The sequence below is a fragment of the Bos taurus genome, chromosome 5 (genome assembly GCF_002263795.3).
Source record: "Bos taurus isolate L1 Dominette 01449 registration number 42190680 breed Hereford chromosome 5, ARS-UCD2.0, whole genome shotgun sequence".
NCBI lineage: Eukaryota > Metazoa > Chordata > Mammalia > Artiodactyla > Bovidae > Bos > Bos taurus.
Window position 1 is genome coordinate 96,180,184 of NC_037332.1, and position 18,354 is coordinate 96,198,537.

The 18,354-nt window shown below is 43.2% G+C and overlaps 1 protein-coding gene across 3 annotated transcripts in view; it reads left to right on the top strand.

Annotated features, from left to right (window-relative positions):
* Positions 1-18,354, top strand: part of GRIN2B (glutamate ionotropic receptor NMDA type subunit 2B) — a 495,157-nt gene that overhangs the window by 357,323 nt on the left and 119,480 nt on the right. For all 3 annotated transcript variants that reach the window (XM_059886576.1, XM_059886575.1, NM_001192921.3), the window contains one exon: positions 2,644-2,758. In XM_059886576.1, coding sequence (XP_059742559.1) covers positions 2,644-2,758 — 115 coding nt within the window. The remainder of the gene's footprint in view (positions 1-2,643; positions 2,759-18,354) is intronic.

Genomic DNA, 18,354 nt, shown 5'->3' on the forward strand with positions numbered 1-18,354 from the left:
TCCTCTGAAAACTTTCAGAAATTAAAGTATAATGCCATATTGATGTAGTAAGAACCTACTTTCCAAATGGATTATGTCTGATGCTTAAATTCTGGTCTTTTAGTTTAAAAGCATACTCCCTGAAATGAACTGCATGGAACTTAGGCTGGAGTGTTGAAGTTGTTGTAAACTACAGGAGACCTGAATATCATCTTCTCACGAGTGATGGGCAGGAACAGGCAGCAGTGAGCTGAGAGGAGGAGCAGCACAGAGAGTGGAGAAGACACGGGGTGGAGCCTTGAGTTGAATCAAGGATGTTACACATTTACCAACTGAAGGTGTTCAGAGATCACAGCTGAGGGGGTAGAGAGGGAGTTACACCATGGCACAGTGTAGTTTGGTGCAGGAACGGGGATATTAAAGCTGCTGTGGCGTGTGAGAATCAGAGTGGGATGCTAGAGAACACATGGGACTGGGAACAGCTCTTTTTTTTAAATATAAATTTATTTATTTTAATTGGAGGCTAATTACTTTACAATATTGTAATGGTTTTGCCATACATTGACATGAATCCGCCACGGGTGTACATGTGTTCCCCATCCTGAACCCCCCTCCCACCTCCCTCCCCATCTCATTCCTCTGGGTCATCCCAGTGCACCAGCCCCAAGCACCCTGTATCATGCATCAAACCTGGACTGGCGATTCATTTCACATATGATAATATAGCTCTTAAAATGTTATTTCTGCTCGCAATTAGCTGGGGGCAAATAATTTGACCTCTTTGTGCTTCAGTTAGTTCCCTTATCTATCAAGTTAAAATTATAGAACCAAATGAGCTCATAGTTTCTTCAAAGACTAAAATTCATTTTATAAGGGATTCGTTGTTGTTGTTGAGTCACTAGGTCATGTCTGACTGTACGACCCCATGGACTACAGTCCACCAGGCTCCTCTGTCCATGGGTTTTCCCAGGCAGAAGTACTGGAGTGGGTTGCCCTTTTCCTTCTTGAGGGGATCATCCCAACCCAGGGATCAAACCTGTGTGTCCTGCATTGGCAGGCCTATTCTTTACCCATGAGCCACCTGGGAAGCCCTTTATGTGGGATACATGATGAATATCTTCAAATGCTTGAAGAGCTCCCATGCAAAAGAAGCATTAGACTGTATAACTGTATAACTCCTAAGGAGGAGACCAGGATCTAGAGGTAGTAGGGGAGCAGATTTCACCTTTAGGTAAAAAAGAACTGCCCAACAGTGAGGTTGCTGCCTTGAGGGTAGGGAATACAGTGATGAGCTCCCCATCAATGGAAGTATTCAAGAAGAGCTGAGAGGGCTGGTTTTATGATGTCATAGAAAGGAAAGATAAACTGCAGGAACTGGGCTCATTGATTATGAAGATCTCTTCCAATTTTGAAATTCTAGGAATCTCTGCTCTTTTGTGGTCTCTGTTTTTGACTGCATTTGCCCTGGAAATGACAGCTTGAAAAGTCCCAGGCAGCTTTAGAAGAAGGAATGTGGTCCATGAGGATTTGGTTCACAGTACCTAGTCATCTTTAGAATTTCCTGAAAGACCTACATCTTAGCAACCCTAAGCAACCTTGGTTGCTTAATCTAATGTTACCTGGTAGCATCAAAGAAGAGGCTCACAGTTTTTGTTAAATGAGAAGACTTACAAAAGGAGCCTTTAGGCTGCCTCCTGCACGTTCTTCTCTCCTTCAGTGCAGTAGGGAGCCATGGTTGGTCGAAGTTTTGAAGCCTGTCAGAAGACTCCCAACAATCACAGGATGCCCATTCTGCTTCTGAACAGAGATAGGTCTCACTGCAGCATCAGGTGCAAGGCTCCAGAGTAGCATGTCATGTGAACATGGAGCTAATCACTATTGACGCCTTGAGCCATGGTGGTGAAGGGACCTGAATAACCATCAGCACGGTTGCACTGATGCCATGGGAATGAACATGCCTGTGGGAATTCCCAGTGAGGGAACTTCATCAGGTCAGAGCAGCCAGAAAGGGAGAATGGGGTGAGCTGAGAGTATAGGTGTTGAAAGACAGCTCCATTGGTCTGACTCTCATTATTAGTTTTTGCTAATTTACATGTCTGAACCTGAAGCACTCTGCAAAATGTCTTTCTCTCCTCCCTGGACCCCCACCCCACCCCTGCGATTTTCTGTGAAAAGGGAAGCTGTCTTGCCCACTCCCACTGTATCTTGTCTCTACACCCCCCTCCCTTGAACTCACCTCCTTTTTTGAATAATAGTCATTAACGCTTAATGAGGGTTTACTCTGCCCCTTGGTCAGCTATCTCATTTAAGCCCTTCAAACCTAATAGAGTAGGTTCTTTATTACCCCATTTTTGTCAAATCGTGAAAAAAACAGATATTCAAAAGGCTCAATAATTTGCTCAGTCATAGCTGCCAACTAAACTCAAGCCCATTGCGCTTATGTCAAATTTTTACATTATCTTTCTTACTATTCCTATAGTGTGAAAACTTGGATGGCAGTTATTGGATAATGAAACCGAAGCCTGAGGGGCACAAGCTTTACATGATATTTATAGAGCTATCTACACGTCAGTCTCCATCCACCTTTCTCTCTGTCTTCCTGACTGTCTTGTTCTGACATACCTTCTTCATGCTTGTAACCTTCTCTTCATTCTCTGTTTACAGGTATCTGATCAATGTGACTTTTGAAGGGAGAAATCTGTCCTTCAGTGAAGACGGCTACCAGATGCACCCAAAGCTGGTGATCATCCTTCTGAACAAGGAGAGGAAGTGGGAGAGGGTAGGACATGTCTTTGGCAATTCTCAAACTAAGTGGAAGGGGTGGGGATCAGAAATTTTGCAACACACAGGAGGAAAACGGCCACTTGGTTTGGTCTCTGAGCTGGAGATCAATACTTTGAGAACACAGAGGAGGCCATTTCTCAAACGTGCGCCTTCATTTTCTTGCCACTTTGGTCAATCAAGAGATGATTTTCCCTGTGTATTACCATTTTTATTGGTAGCTGTGCTGTCTGCAGCATGACTTTGTTTTAATGGAAGAGTGTGCAGGCATGGGATAATACAATTAAGTGGAGAAACCGAATGATGGTATGGTTCAGGAGTCATGTCCTACAGGGTGTACTGGGAGGCCTGTGAAACCTAATTCATGAGCACACAAATTTGGATTTCCTGTGATTGGAGGTTTGCTCTTAGGTCCTACCTCTCCCACTGTCAGCTGATCACAGTGTCTGAAATTCTACTATTAGGCATTAATTTACGTGGGTGCCAGACTGCCTGGGTTCAATTCCCAGCTCTCTACTCACTAACTTGGCTACTTACAACCTTGGGCAAATCTCTTAACTTCTCTCTGCCTCCACTTCCTCATCTGAAAAATGGGAAAAATAATAGTTTCAGTATCACTGGGTTGCTATATGGATTAAATATATTGATATATGTGAAGGACTTAGAAGGGTTCTTGGCACATGGTAAGCACTTACTAGGTATTGGCTTCTATTATTATACCTGATTCCTAGTTCAATACAAATGTTCCTGAGAGACATTTCGTCACACGTGTTCACGAGAATCAGGACACTTGTGCCTTGAGAGGCTTTGCAGAGAAATGGTTTCTCAGTTAAATAAGATTAAGGGGTGCTGTCTACTGTGTCTCACTCTGGGAGATTCTCCGAACACATATTAATTTGAAAGTTCAGAGGTGTCTTTTTTGCTGAGATGTCATTGACATATATCATTGTACTAGTTCCGTATGTACAATATAATGGTTCGATATTTGTGTATATTGTGAAGTGATCACCACAGAGAGTCTAGTTAACATCCATCACTGTGCATGGTTCCAAATTTTTTTTTCTTGTGATGATAACTTTTAAAATCTACTCTCTTAGCAACTTTCAAATAGGTAAGAGTATTATTAACCATAGTCATCGTTCTCTACCTTACATTCCCATGACTTCCTTTTATAACTGGAAGTTTGTATTCCTTGACAAACTACCAGTCTGTTCTTTGTATTTATGGCTAGATTTTTTTTTTTCAGATTCCACATACAAGTGAGATCATGCAGTATTTATCTTTCTCTAACTTCACTTAGCATAAATACCCTCAAGGTCCATCCATGTTGTTGCAAATAGAGGTCTCTTAGCAAAGGAACATCTTTAATTTTATCTAATTTGGCATTTCCCCAAATGATTTTTATCACAAGACCCTTTAGTTTGTGGAATCAGATTCTGTGCAACACGTTGAGAAACACTGATTTCAGGCAATTTCTGCAGACTCTGTGGGCCAGTTGGCTGAGAACAGACTTCAGGATGTCAGTGTGGCTCTAACTAGGATGGAAACCAGGCGATATATTTTCAGAGAGAATAAACAGGAAAAGAAGCCAGAGATAAACGTCTTGAAATTCACAATCTTGTCACAGAGAGACGTGGACAGGTGAAACAGGGCATGTGTGTCTCAGGTAGTGGGACCCAGAGCCTTGCCCTTCAAATGAAAGACGTCTTCCTGTCATGTGTTCCTCCAATAAGGGCTCAGCTATAAGGCTAACATCATACCCAGCGTCCTTGATTGAAGTTATCATTTGTTCCAAAATGGCTCTTCTCTGGGCTCCTGCTCTTCACCCCAATCAAGCTGCTTTTCACTGCTGCTGTGCAGACATAATAATTTAAGAAGTGTTCTGGGGCCGGCATGTACACCAGGCACTTCTGTAGATCTCCAGAAGAGGAGTTATTAAAAACTGAGGCTTCATACGTGGAACAGAAGACATCCAGCTGGGGATAGCTTTTATGCAATAGACTCATGATTACTGACTCGAGTATGGGGCCTCTCATAGCCGTCCTGTCTTAAAGAGACACCACTTCCACTCATTGGCGCTGCCTTCTCTTCCTTAGGCTGGAATCTGAGGCCTGGGACCCCCACCCCTTTCCACAGCTAGTTTCTCCTTCCTGGGGGTTTGATCCCTCCCCTCCTTATCAATTCTACCTTTACTCTCACTCTTATATGTATTGCTTATTTTTATATGATCCAAAAACCATGTGAATAATGTTTTAAATGGACCTCCCTCTCTCTGATGCACACTTTCTTATTTTTTTAAATATTTTTACTTTTAGATATGTTTTATTTCAGAGATCATTGGCATATTCAAATGGCATCAGTAATCATCCATAAATAAAATTAAGCCCTAGCTGACAAAAATAAAGATTCACATTGTAAAATGATATGTTTTACTCAATGATAACACTTAGTGAAATTTTTAATTGCATGGCTCCTTATTAATTGGGAGCCCAATGTAAGCATCAACCACACCTGGATCCAGGTGTTCAAAAAAGATCACTCGGGATGTCACCCACTTCTGTCCATTCAGCTCAGTTCTGGACATGGCTTCTAGAATGAGCTTCCCAAGGCACAGTTGTGGTTATGTTCTTTCTCTGCTCCAGACCTCCGCAAAGCTCTGGTGGTTTGTGAATTGGGTCCAAACTTTATCTCTTCTTGCATTCAAGGCAGCGGTCTGTTTTCCAACACCGTCTTCTCTTCCTCGGTGTGTCCTGTATCACCATCAAGCAGCACTGGGTTCGTCGCTGTTCTGAGAAGGTGCCCCTGTACGTCTTGCTCCCTGTACGGCGTGTCATGATGTTCCCTTTTCCTGGAACGAATGGTCCAATTATACAGATCATAATCATCCTTTGAAACCAATTAAAATACTGCTTTTTCCTTGCCTGATCTTTGGCCGGGATTTCACTTTTCACTCCCGTATCCCCTGTAGCATTGGTCCGCACCCCTGTCAGCAGCACTCGTGACAGCTGCCTGTGTCAGAGCTGTGTGTGTGATGCTTCTGGAGGTCAGAGGCTGTGTCTTCATATCGTCCTGTCCTCATGGGAACCTGAAGGAGCATGTCACATGGCTCAATAAACCTGTCGAACAACTGAGAACCATTACATAATGCAACGGTCTAAAATCCATCATTAAGAATCCAAGTTTATGTTGTTGCCCTTGATACAATAGCTGGATTTTTTTTTTTTTTTTGGCAAGAGGAGATAAAATCTTTATGTAGATTGAGTTTTCATAGATTGTATTTTAAGTGTGCTAAGGGAGCTTGTTATTTAAAGAAATTCTGTGGATAATCCTTTGATAAAGCATTTTGGGGGGATTGGGATCATACTAAATAGAATAGAATATTTCATACTGACTTGGTTACATCAGAGAACGCTGCTGCAGAGAGAAGTCAGTATTTTTTGGCTTTATGAGCCTCATGGCTCCCAAACGTGGAAGGTGGAAGCCCCTGTGGGCAGAGAGGGGCAGCCAAGCTCAGGTCAAAGGCATGTCTGGGACATGGTGAAATCGAACATCCTTTTCTTCCACCATCACCCTGGTCCCCAGAACCCTTCTGCATCCCCAGGATTCCTAGTAGTGTTCTAGATGGTTCCCAGTGGTCCTGGGAAGATTTAGAGCTCAGAGAGGCAGGCCTTAGAGTGAGGATTCTACAGTGAAGAGTTGCTCGCTGGGGAGAGAATCGAGGAGTGAGTCTCAGCTTGTGGAAGAAACGTGGGCTAAGAGACGGTGCTGTCAGCTTCCAGTGACATGCCTAACTCACTGTGTGATCTGCTCCCTTCACTTGTCTAAGGTCTTTCTTTCCTCATGTCTAGAATGGTGGCATGAACAGTGGGTCCTTCTCGAGATTACAAAGTCATGCTGTAAAGAAATAGGACCTTGGCGTGGAAGTTGGGTGAGAGCTGGAGCATACAGAAGAAGACTTTGTTTTTAAGGACAGTAACTCCCAGGTCATTCTTGTCACTTGGGTAAATATCATGACCCGAGCCGAAGCAGCCACAGTCAGGTTTATGTCTCTTTTCTTCAGTATACTTGTTATCTGATGTTTTGCTTATTTGTCTGCCTGTTTACTGCCTGTTTTCTCATACCAGGAGAGATGTTGCATGGGGCAAGGGCCTCTTTCACCTCGGTAATTCCAGCACTTAAGAAGGGTGCTTGGCTCACTCCAGAGACCATTGTTCAATAAATGAAGAATCTGTACGCTTAGGGGGGTTGGAGTAGTGACTAGCCACTCACTTCTACCTCAGGCTGTCCTGTGCAGATGGAGTGGTTTACTGAACAGCTCACAAGAGCAGATACATCCCTGCCCTTGGGGTGAGTGCCCCCAAGGACCAGCGAGGACTCAGGGGACCTTTGGGGAGGCCTTATCTCCAGACAGGTGTGCCCAAGCAGTGCTCTACAAGACACCTTGGCCGGAGGAAGATTCATTAAGTTGTCAGTGTGAACCCCATGATAGGATGTCACAGGATTCCTTCAGGTTTTTACAAAGCCACTGTCTTATAAATTCGGTTCCTTCTGAAAGACTCAAAGTGAAGGCAGGATGGTCTAGAGAACTGAGCTTGGTTTTGGAAATGGGAGAGAGCCCAGTTCAATGACCCACACTAGTTGGTTTTTTTTTTTTTTTTTTTTTTTTTATGAGCTGTGTTAGCCGAGCCACTGATATTACCTGAGTCTATTTTCCTTCTGTAATATAGGGCTTTGCCTAAGGCTATTATATAGATTAAAGGGGATTTTACAGTAACCAACTATAAAGGAGATGATAGTAAAACTAGTTAACCGTGGCTGAAACATAGCCAGCATTTTACAAATATCAATTGGTAGTCTCCACCCTCTTTGTACAATTTTTAAAGATACTATCTACATATGATAAAAAGCCAAATGATGCAAAAGAACATCCAGTAAAAAGAATGTCCTTTTATCATCGATGAGCCTTGGTTCCCCAGACTGCTCCTCAGAGCAGTTGTTGTTCTCACTGTCACCTTTTTGCTCTGAAAACACACCAAGCATATACAAAGTTTCTACATTTACTCAACCCCCTTTTTTCTTTTTAAACAAAGGGTACATGTTTTTGTGACCCTTTAATGGGATCCTATATAAGTAGCCATTAAGTACTCTTGCCTGGAAAATCCAACGGACGGAGGAGCCTGGTAGGCTGCAGTCCATGGGGTCACTGGGAGTCGGACACGACTAAGCGATTTCACTTTCACTTTTCACTTTCATGCACTGAACAAGGAAATGGCAACCCACTCCAGTGTTCTTGGCTGGAGAATCCCAGGGATGGGCGAGCCTGGTGGGCTGCAGTCTATGGGGTCGCACAGAGTCGGACACGACTGAAGCGACTTAGCAGCAGCAGCAAGGAGGCATGGAGGCAGAGGGCTGGAATAGCAGAGATCAGAATTGTATTCACAGAAAGCCAAGTACATATCTCTGGTAGGTAGAAATGTGAGGAACATTTAAAGAGGACTACACATACACACATACATAGCCTGGTGAGTTGGAAAGGATAGGGGATGGTAGAAAAATATTTGTGTGCAGAAGGGTTCATTTCTAAGTCTAAGAGGGGGGCAGACGCATAAACTTGCATTAAAAATAGTCTGGCACAGAGAGGCAGTTCCAACAAGCATTCGGGCTTCTGTCTTTATCTGAGCCTCTCATGATTTGCTTCATTGCTGCTGCTCCCTGCTTCCATTTAATCGTTCCTAAAATGGGGATAATAAAAATGAAATGCAGTGGGGGTGTGTTCTGAGCAATGACTTCAAGAAATGATGATGGTGCATTTTCAAGCTGTAGGATATAAACAGACCTTAAAGGGACTGTCTAGGTCAGAACTGCGAGGATACGTATGGTTTTCACCTCCGCTATCCTTTCTCCCAAAAACACCAGACGTGTATTTTACAAGCCCACTCCCTCTTCCCTGCTTCCATCCACCAGAAAATACTCCTCCTTGTATAGAGTACAGCATTCTCTGTTTGTCCAGGTCATTCTTTGGGCTCCCCAATCCCCAGATATCATTTTAGGCTTACAGTCGTAACAGATTAGAGCCACATTCACCAGTGAAAGAAGGATTCCAGGAGAAAGTGGTTGGTTGGAAATGCTGGGTCAGTAGTCTTATTTGTGAATTAACGTCTGGATCAGTAAGAGAGAGGAAGGCTAACCGAACTGGTAGAAAGATGACTCCCAAGAGCTGCTGCAGCAGCAACATCATAAAACAGAAGGCGCCACTGGCCTTTGGAGCCTGAGATGAATGAGTCAGGTTAAAGGATGCTTCTGGTCACCCTGTATCCAGGAGACAGCACTAACCCCAGGCTGTGGATGCTCTGTCATACTGGTACCTGCTGTTGTTGTTTAGTCGCTCAGTCGTGTCCAACTCTTCAAGACCCACAGACTGTAACCTGCCAGGCTCCTCTGTCCATGGGATTTCCCAGGCAAGAATACTGGAGTGAGTTGCCGTCTCCTTCTCTAGGGGATCTTCCCAACCCAGGGATCAAACCACATCTCCTGCATTTCAGGTGGATTCTTTTACTGCTGACCATTAGGGAATCACTTGAGGACTAGCAAAATCGTATTCCAGGATGGTCAGTTTGGTGGTGATATGAGAAAGGTTGATTACTGCCGTGACAGATTCCACTTGAAAGCCATTGACTCTTGACATAAAACAGCTTCTCCATCTATTCATGTGTGCTTGCATGGGCTCACACACATACACACACACACACACACACACACACACATCATGGACAAGCTGACAGGCTGCTCACAAACACGGGAACCACATCTGTTTGGTTTTCCACTAGATGTCTGTACCCTGCCTTAGATAGTGCTCAGCAGGCCAGGAAATACTTGATGATGGCTGGAACACGCCTGCCCCCACTTCACTCCACCTCCCACCCCAGGGGAGGATCCACGTGCCATTCACATACTTTCCAGGCTCACACAAGGTATCTGAGAAGTGAAATATGAACTCCTTCCCGTGTCGGTGTCTTTGCTCTGCATCTCCCGATACCACCGCTTAACAACATGTTCTTTTCGCTGACTTTGAACTGCGTCCTAATAGGCATCATTGGATTAAGGGATTAAGAAACAGACTCCATGGAGAAAGGCTGTGGGAATTGGGGTCATGGAGGGGAAGGAGGAGAGCAAGGAGGTGATGACTTTCTTTAAATCTATGAAGAATTATCGGACCAAGTGTTGACATCAGCTGTTCACTCTCTCTTCTCCTAGATAGAACCAGAGTAAGAGGGCTTAAGATCCAGCAGAAAGGATCTCTACTAGCTCCCGGGAGAATTTCTTCGTAGAGAGAAGTGTAGAGTGCCAGAACTGTTAACCGCACCAGGGGCTGACTTTGGAAGAACCTAAAATCCGGGGTATTTCTTAGGGGGCAGTCCGGCCCTGACAGCAAGGTGTGGCCTCCAAGGTGTTGAGGGTTTTGGATCTTCCCTTCTTTCTTACACATAGTAATTGAGCACCTACTGTGAGCCTAGCACTGCTCCCACCAAATTAGTCTTGACATTTTCCTAGTTGCTGGGGAAAACAAAAAAAAAGAGTGCTGCAAGGAGAAGGATACTGATTGTGACACACGATTTCTATACCCTAAGGTGATTTTTAAATCTATTGTCTAATGTTTGGGTGGCCTTTCACGTTGCCTGGTTAGTAAAGACCGTGCATGTATATGACACTGGCTTATGGACATGGCATAAGCCGGTGTCATATAGATGCACGGTTTTGGTTGTCTTTCCAAGTTGTTGATTATCACAGACTCTCACATCCAAGCGATGTGTTTCCCTCAGCTCCAAGAGCCATGGCCCATGTGGCTTTTAGTCTACACCCTTTTCTGAGGTTCCAGAAAGAGACTTGTGGGGTGGGGAGGTGTGCGCTTAGCCCTCAACGTCTCCACAGCCCTGTTAGTCCACAAAGTCAAGCTGCTGCCCCCGTGTACGTTTATAAAATAATTTGAAGAGCAGAGCAGGATGTATTGGGGGAATAGATTTCAGAAATGTCATTTCAGAAAGGCTGGTTGTCTTCATGTGCTGTCATCAGCCACTGAATGAAAAGGATAAAATACCAAGATAACCTTGGTTGACTTTGCTTTTGAAACCTATACCCGCTTATCGGGTTTGAGAAAAGCTGGACGGAGCTTGGAGACAGAAGTGCTGGCTTGACCTTGACTTAAGGAAACGTAGTAAAGAGGAAAGTGTCCCCAAAGCTGAAAGATGGCTTTCATCCACCTTGTTTACATTTTATTGAGATTTTTATTTCATGACAGTTGTCTCTGGTTGGCTCCTGAGTCTCTGAACCATCTTTCTAATTCTGGCTTATGATGTTTTTTCAGTGGTAGTATTGAAGAAGTAGTGGTGTAGGGGGCTGTTACAAGACTCTTGTGTTGATAGACAAGTTAAAAACACTTATGATTTTCTTATTATAACATTTGTAATTTTCTTATTTGCTTATTAATTGTATTTAGGGGACAAAATAAAATGTACCCATTTCCATACCTACAAAGAACTAGCATTTACATTTCTTCTGTTCCTTATCTGATGCTTTTTTCTGTGTATATTATAATACAATACAGTGTGATACAATAGAATTGGAAACACAATGTATGAACAGTTTGCAATCTTCTTTCTCTCACTATGATACTGTGGCCATATTCTTATTTTATTAATGTTATCTGAAAGCATGAAATTTAATGACTGCCTCATATCCCATTGTAAAGAGGTATTGTACTATTTTTTTTTTTTCTGCATCGCGTGGCATGTGTGTTCTTAGTTACCCAGACAGGGATCTAACCCACGCCCCCTGCAGTGGAAGCACAGTCTTCGCCAGTGGACCACCAGAGAAGTCCCTGTATCTCTAAACTAACCTCCCATGATTAAGCATTCACATGTGTATTCAGTAGAGACTGGTACTCAGATGAGAATAATTTCAGGGTTTTTGATAATCCAACTTCGATGCCATAAGATTGATGTCCAAGGTGACAAGGTTTGGTCACATTTTTGTTTTTGTATAATGACTCTAAACATTCAGAATGACATCCCTTAACCTGAGAAGCTTGGGTTATATTAATTCAGTAACAGGAGAGTAGACACATATGTGGTGGGTATGTGTCTCTCCTTGGTGGTTCCTGGTCTGCTTGGAATCTCAGAGGGTTTTCTGTTTCTGATCATCTGATCCTCTAATTTCGCTGTTAAGAATATTTATCATCTTTGTCAGTTACAACACACAGAGGATGGGGTTGGTCATGTGGTCTGTGTCTGCAGTTTTCATCATGCTAGGACCATTTCCTTGCAAGTTAGAGGCCTTCAAAATTCAGGCACATGTTCTCAAGGAGCTAATAGGGCTCATGCTTGTTATGACATCATTTCTAGTGCTATTTCCATTCTCTGTGCCCCACTGCTACTGCTGCTGCTAAGTTGCTTCAGTCGTGTCCGACTCTGTGTGACCCCATAGACGGCAGCCCACCAGGTTCCCCCGTCCCTGGGATTCTCCAGGCAAGAACACTGGAGTGGGTTGCCATTTCCTTCTCCAATGCATGAAAGTGAAAAGTGAAAGTGAAGTCACTCAGTCATGTCCAACTCTTAGCGACCCCATGGACTGCAGCCTACCAGGCCCCTCCGTCCATGGGATTTTCCAGGCAAGAGTACTGGAATGGGGTGCCATTGCCTTCTCCAAGTGACCCAGAAAGACTGGAGAGCAACCCCTTCTTTCACCAGTGGGGCAGCACCTGGCTGACTCCCACAGGCACAGGCTGATGTGCCTCAAGACTGTCAGAGGCCATCATGGCAGAAACCACTCCTTTTGTTCCTTGATGTATTTTCTAGTAAACCGGCTACTTTGTGCATACATTAATAGCCTATTAACTTTCCCTGAGGTTTAGCATTAATGCTATAATATCTGAATGTCCTTCATATGCAAGCATACCTATGTTGACCTACCACCAGGAGATCTTCTGCTTTGAGTTCTTCCTGTAGCACTGATGGATTTGTGCAAGTTCACACACAGTGTCTCTCTCCACCATACCTATTTCTGAGAGTTCGCTGAGACCAGGGTAAAGCAATTTGTGTGTACAGGAAGGGAAGCAACTGACCTTGGCTTGTTAACTCTCCTGATTGGCCCCTAGTACAAAAATTTAAAGGGAAGTCTAATTAAGAAAATAAGGGCTTCCCTGGTGGCTCAGACAGTAAAGCGTCTGCCGGCAATGCAGGAGACCTGGGTTCCGTTCCTCTGTCGGGAAGATCCCCTGGAGAAGAAAATGGCAACCCACTCCAGTACTCTTGCCTGGAAAATTCCATAGACAGAGGAGCCTTGTAGGTTACAGTCCATGGGGTCTCAAAGAGTCAGACATGACTGAGCCACTTCACTTCTACCTTTAGGAATGAAAGCTATTAATAAAAAACATGAATACAAACATCCACAACAGGTATAGAAGTCAGATTATTTGGTATGATTTTTCTTTCTCTATTAGAATGATTTATGTCCATAATTTAGTGAACATTTCAGTTCATTTTGAGAGTGAGTTGGGGGAGGAGGGGCTCTCACACTTTCTGTGCACTCTTCTTCTCTGTGATCATGTGACCCAGCTGTTCTCTCCTGCCCATAAAGGCTGCCAATTGCTATTTCTACATGCATTCCAGGTCTTAGTTCTATCAGCTAAGTGTTCTGAAGGTTTAAACTTAAAGCACGAAGGGCATGATGAGAATGAAAGTGTGGTCTTGGGGAGGCAAAGCAAGGAGGAGAGCAGAGCAGAAGGCAGTCGTTGGGGAGAGAGTGATAGACCCCTCGGGGAAGAGGACCAATCTCCTGCTGTGCGTTCCAAGTGCACCATATTCTCCTTTTACACCAGACTCCACTAGATCTCCTTTTCTCTTCTTCTACTCTTAGAGTTTGATATGTGGTGTCTTCTAAGATCATCAACTTTGGCTCTTCTCGTAGCAAAACGTACCATTTTTTTTCACTCATCCTATGAGGAGGGAAACTTGCTGGTGAAGAATTTGAATATGACCTACCTCTCAGTTAGAATTTCTGGTGGATGTTTAAGCCACCTCAACATTCTCTTCATAGAACAGTGCAAAACATCTGTTCTCCCTATAGGGTCTGAGGAAGATGTATAGTTTCTAGAACAGTGTAGCCTGAGATCAAAGGATCTTAGGAAGATTTGGTCTCTAGCACATCCGACATGTATATGGCCCTTTAAGAGCAATGTGGTTTATGAAGAGTTTTATCATATAGGATCTAATTTTGATTGCAATGAAAACTCTGGGAAATACTTGTGCAGTTACATAAACTGAGGCCAGAAAAGTTGTCTGACTTGCCAAATTCATACACATAAGGAGTGGCAGTGCTGAGTGTAGATATTTACATCTGGCTCCATTTAAGTTCAATATGCTTTTTGCCTTAATACAAAGACTGTAACTAGACTAATGGGGTCAAAGTGTGGCAATACCAATGGGAATTGTTCTGTAGACCAGAGGACAGACCACACCATGGATACATGTGAGCCCTATCACATGAGAGCATTTAAACGAAGTGTTCACAAATGATCCTGGACTGGGAGGAGGGAGAGGTTGGCTCAAAATGTGACTGGCTGTTTCAGGGTAATATTTTCCTGAGAGGAACACGAAATGAAAAAGTAAGGTGGGGAGGAGTGGAAGAAGGGAGAGAGGCAGGAAAGATAGAAAGAGCAACAACAGAAAAGCTTTTCTGTATCCTTACATCCTTATACCTTTTTGCTATTATTACAGATACTGGCTTTCCAGGTGGCAGGTGGTGATAAAGAACCCACCTGCCAGTGCTGGAGATGTAAGAGACGTGGGTTTGATTCCTGGGTTGGGAAGATCCCCTGGAGTAGGAAATGGCAACCCAACTCCAGTATTCTTGCCTGGAGAATCCCATGGACAGAGGAGCCTGGTGGGCTACGGTCCATAGGGTCAAAAAGAGTTGGACATGATGGAAGCAACTTAGCACGCATGCACGCGTTACAGACACACACACACCTGAAAATACATCATGAATACACGCATCCATGTTGTCTTTTTTTTTCAGTTAGAACAATAACCTGTCTCTTCAAACTGTGAGGACAGAACGCCTTTCTCCCAATAGCAAGGGCCTAATAGCTATTTACAGAGGCAGCTGTCTAGGTTCTGATGGCATAGGGGAGACTTGGTAGCAAAGAGCTCACTTCTGCAATTGAAAGCTCTTCTAAAACACAACCATCATGGCAGTGGCACTGTGGCCATGCAGCCCCATTGATCAGACACCTGCTGGAGGTGCAGAGAAATGTTGAACCACCAAGGAGAATTTAAAATAGCTGACCTACAAAACAGTCCTCAAATCTTAGCAGGAGAGTGACATGAAATTTTAACTTTGTTTTCTATAAAACAGAATCAACCAAATATTTTATGAGTTCAACTAGCTAGGAGAGAGGAGTTTGGGGATGTTATATAGAGCTAGCTAAAGAGCCATTGAGAAAAATACATACAAATATATAAAAGAGAAAGTAGAAGCCAAATTTGATAGCTGAGACCACTGATCTGTGATTCATCATTGCCACTTCAGTGTTTCCCGAAGTGTGATTTTGAGTTTCACTGTGGTACATAAGTTAAGAAGAATGAGTATTCTTTAATTTAAATAATCTACTGAAAAGTTTTTAAATTTGTTTTTGGCCGTGCCAGGTCTTCGTGGCTGTGTGTCGGCTTTCTCTAATTTTGGCAAGCAGGGGCTACTCCAGTTGTGATGAGAGGGCTTCTCTTTGCAGTGGCTTCTCTTGTTGCGGAGCACAAGCTCTGGGGAATAAGGGCTTCAGTAGTTCTGGTGCACAGGCTTAGTTGCCCTGAGGCACGTGGGGTCTTCTCAGACCAGAGATCAAACCCCAGTCCCCAGTCCCAATACAGTATCCTGTATTGGCAGGATTCTTAATCTCTGGACTACCAGGGAAGTCCTATTTATTTTTATAGTTATCTTCCATCTTTGGCAAGTAACACTTTTCTTATATTCACAGTAATGATATGGATTTTTTAATAAATGTATTTTTTAAGATGGTTATTTCATATATTAAATTAAAAATAGTGAAAATGGTGCACATATGTTACAAAAATTGGAAGAGTAGTTCTTGAGTTAAATTTGGGACATGCTTCCAGAAGGCAAGGGGTGTTATTGACCCCTGGTTCCCAAGTCACAGAGTCAGGACTGCCCGCCCTTTGCACCCTCTTTCCTTCTCACCTATCTGTGTTGAGTCTACATACCACCATAATTGCGACAACACCTTCTCCCAATCTCCTGTACTTTTATGGCTGCGTGTCTTGTCTTATGCTTTCTCCTTAACCTTGGATTCTTGAACTTGTCCTTTGGAGCATAGTTAAAAGCTGAGAGGCATCATATCTTGCTCCCCTCTGCCTAAAACAGTGAATCATACAAAGCAGTGTGAATAAATGTTGCTTCAGCTTTCTCATCCCTTTCCTCCCTTTCTTCATCTATAAAACGGGAAGGATGGTAGCACCTACCTCAAACTGTTGCTCGAAGGGTCAAATGAACTTTAGTTCATTTAAAATTCTTAGCACAGTGTCAGGTGTGTAGCAGGCACTGTGCAAGTGATCACTGTTCTTTACTTGAACGTGTTTTTTCTTCTCATTTTATTGAGATAAAATTGACAGCCCTGTATGAGTGTAAGGTGATTTGACTTCCATACCTCATGAAATGATGATCATAATAAGTTTGGTGAACATCCATCATCTTGCATAGACTCAGCATTAAAGAAATAAGAAAAAAAAAAGTCCTTCTGCTAATAAGAACTCTTAGGATTTAGTCTCTTAACAATTTTCATATATATCCTATAGTAGTATTAATTATATTCATCATGTGGTACACTACATCCCTAGGATTTATTTATCTTACTTACAAGTTTATACCTTTTGACCGCTTTCATCCAGTTTCACCTACCCACACCGTCCGCCTTTGGTAGCCATAAATCTAAGCTCTTTCATATGAGTTTGTCTTTGAAGTATAATTGAACATATGTTAAACCAGTTTTAATACAACTGAAATTGGGTTCTAGAAAACAAGAAAATGAAGAAAAATGATTCACGTGCACACGTAAGATGCTGTGTGGACATGGCTGGATTTTGGCCTAAGTTGCTGAAAGGAAGTAGCTAGGAAACAACACACAGAATCCTTGACACACTTGATGATAAACCGGCGATGAATACACTTCTTCCTTCATTCTTGACAACGTTTTATACAGGGATTTTAAAAAATTGAGTCTTATTAATAATAAAAGAGTAGTACAAGCCCACAGTACAGCACAGCAGTCCGTGCCGGGCTCATTGCCCCCAAAACGGGGATTGGAAACATGTTCAGCTTCGATTAGGACCCTGTGGTTCTCAGTAACCATTAAATAACCACCAAACCGCATTAGGCAGTTGTGACTGCTCGTGAAACCTCATGTATGATGTGTCCTTGTGCATGCGATCTCCTTGGCTTTTGTTTCATTGTAATAAACCACCGCTTTGTGGTTGATAGTAAAGAACAGCCAATCTCTCCTTTATGGCTTCCTTTTTGTGCAGCAGGTAGGTTGACCCACAAGTGTGAAAGGAATTCCTCCCACAGGGGATGGTGGTTTATGTTCAAAGATAAGTCCCAGTCAGGGTTGACTGTAAAGGGGATAGCGGTGAAGTTGGAGAGTGAATGATATAACAGTTGATGCATGAATAGTGTCTTACAGTTCATACCAGTGGTTCTAAAAGTGTGGTCCCCTGGCCAGCAACAGCAGCATCACTGGGGAACTTATGTGAAATGCAAGTTCTCAGGTCCTATCTCCGAAGCTCCAGGGATGAGACCTCAAAAATCTGAGTTTTGACCTATAAAACACAGGGGTAGTTTACCACAGATGTTGCCTTTTCGCAAGGAGAAATGTCCACTTAATGGATATTGAATACTGCCACTTTGTCACTGTTCTGTTCTCATTTTATTTCCCAGCCATTTACTTTGAAATAAATCTGAATCTTTATCCCTCCACAGAGTTAAAGATAGAGCCAGAAACCCAGCAGGAAAGAGTTAAGACCTGTACCTCTCCCTCCAGGAGATTCTGAATTATCCATGGTCTTCAGTTGCTGATACGGAACTCCAGGATATTAGGCTGATTGTCTGAGGTTATTCATTCAGGAAATATCTTCTGAGGCCCTACTAAGTACCAGGCACTATTCCAGGTGTGGGCTAAACAGTACTGAGTAAGATCAATAAATTCCCCACCCTTCATGAATTTATGTCTTGGTGAGGAGATGAGACAACAAACACATCAACAAATAAGTAACTATCATTACTTCAAATAATATCAAGTGCCATTAAGGTGGGAAGATCAGGTACAGTGGCTCTCAACCACATGACACCAGCCACCAAGGGGCTTTTAGAAATACCAGCCCCCAAAGTGACTTTGCAGATGACTCAGTGGTAAAGAATCTGCCTGCCAATGCAGAAGATCCAGATTCGATCCCTGGCTTGGGAATGTCCCCTTGGAGGAAAGAATGGCACCCCACTCCAGGATTTTTGCCTGAAAAATTCCGTGAGCAGAGG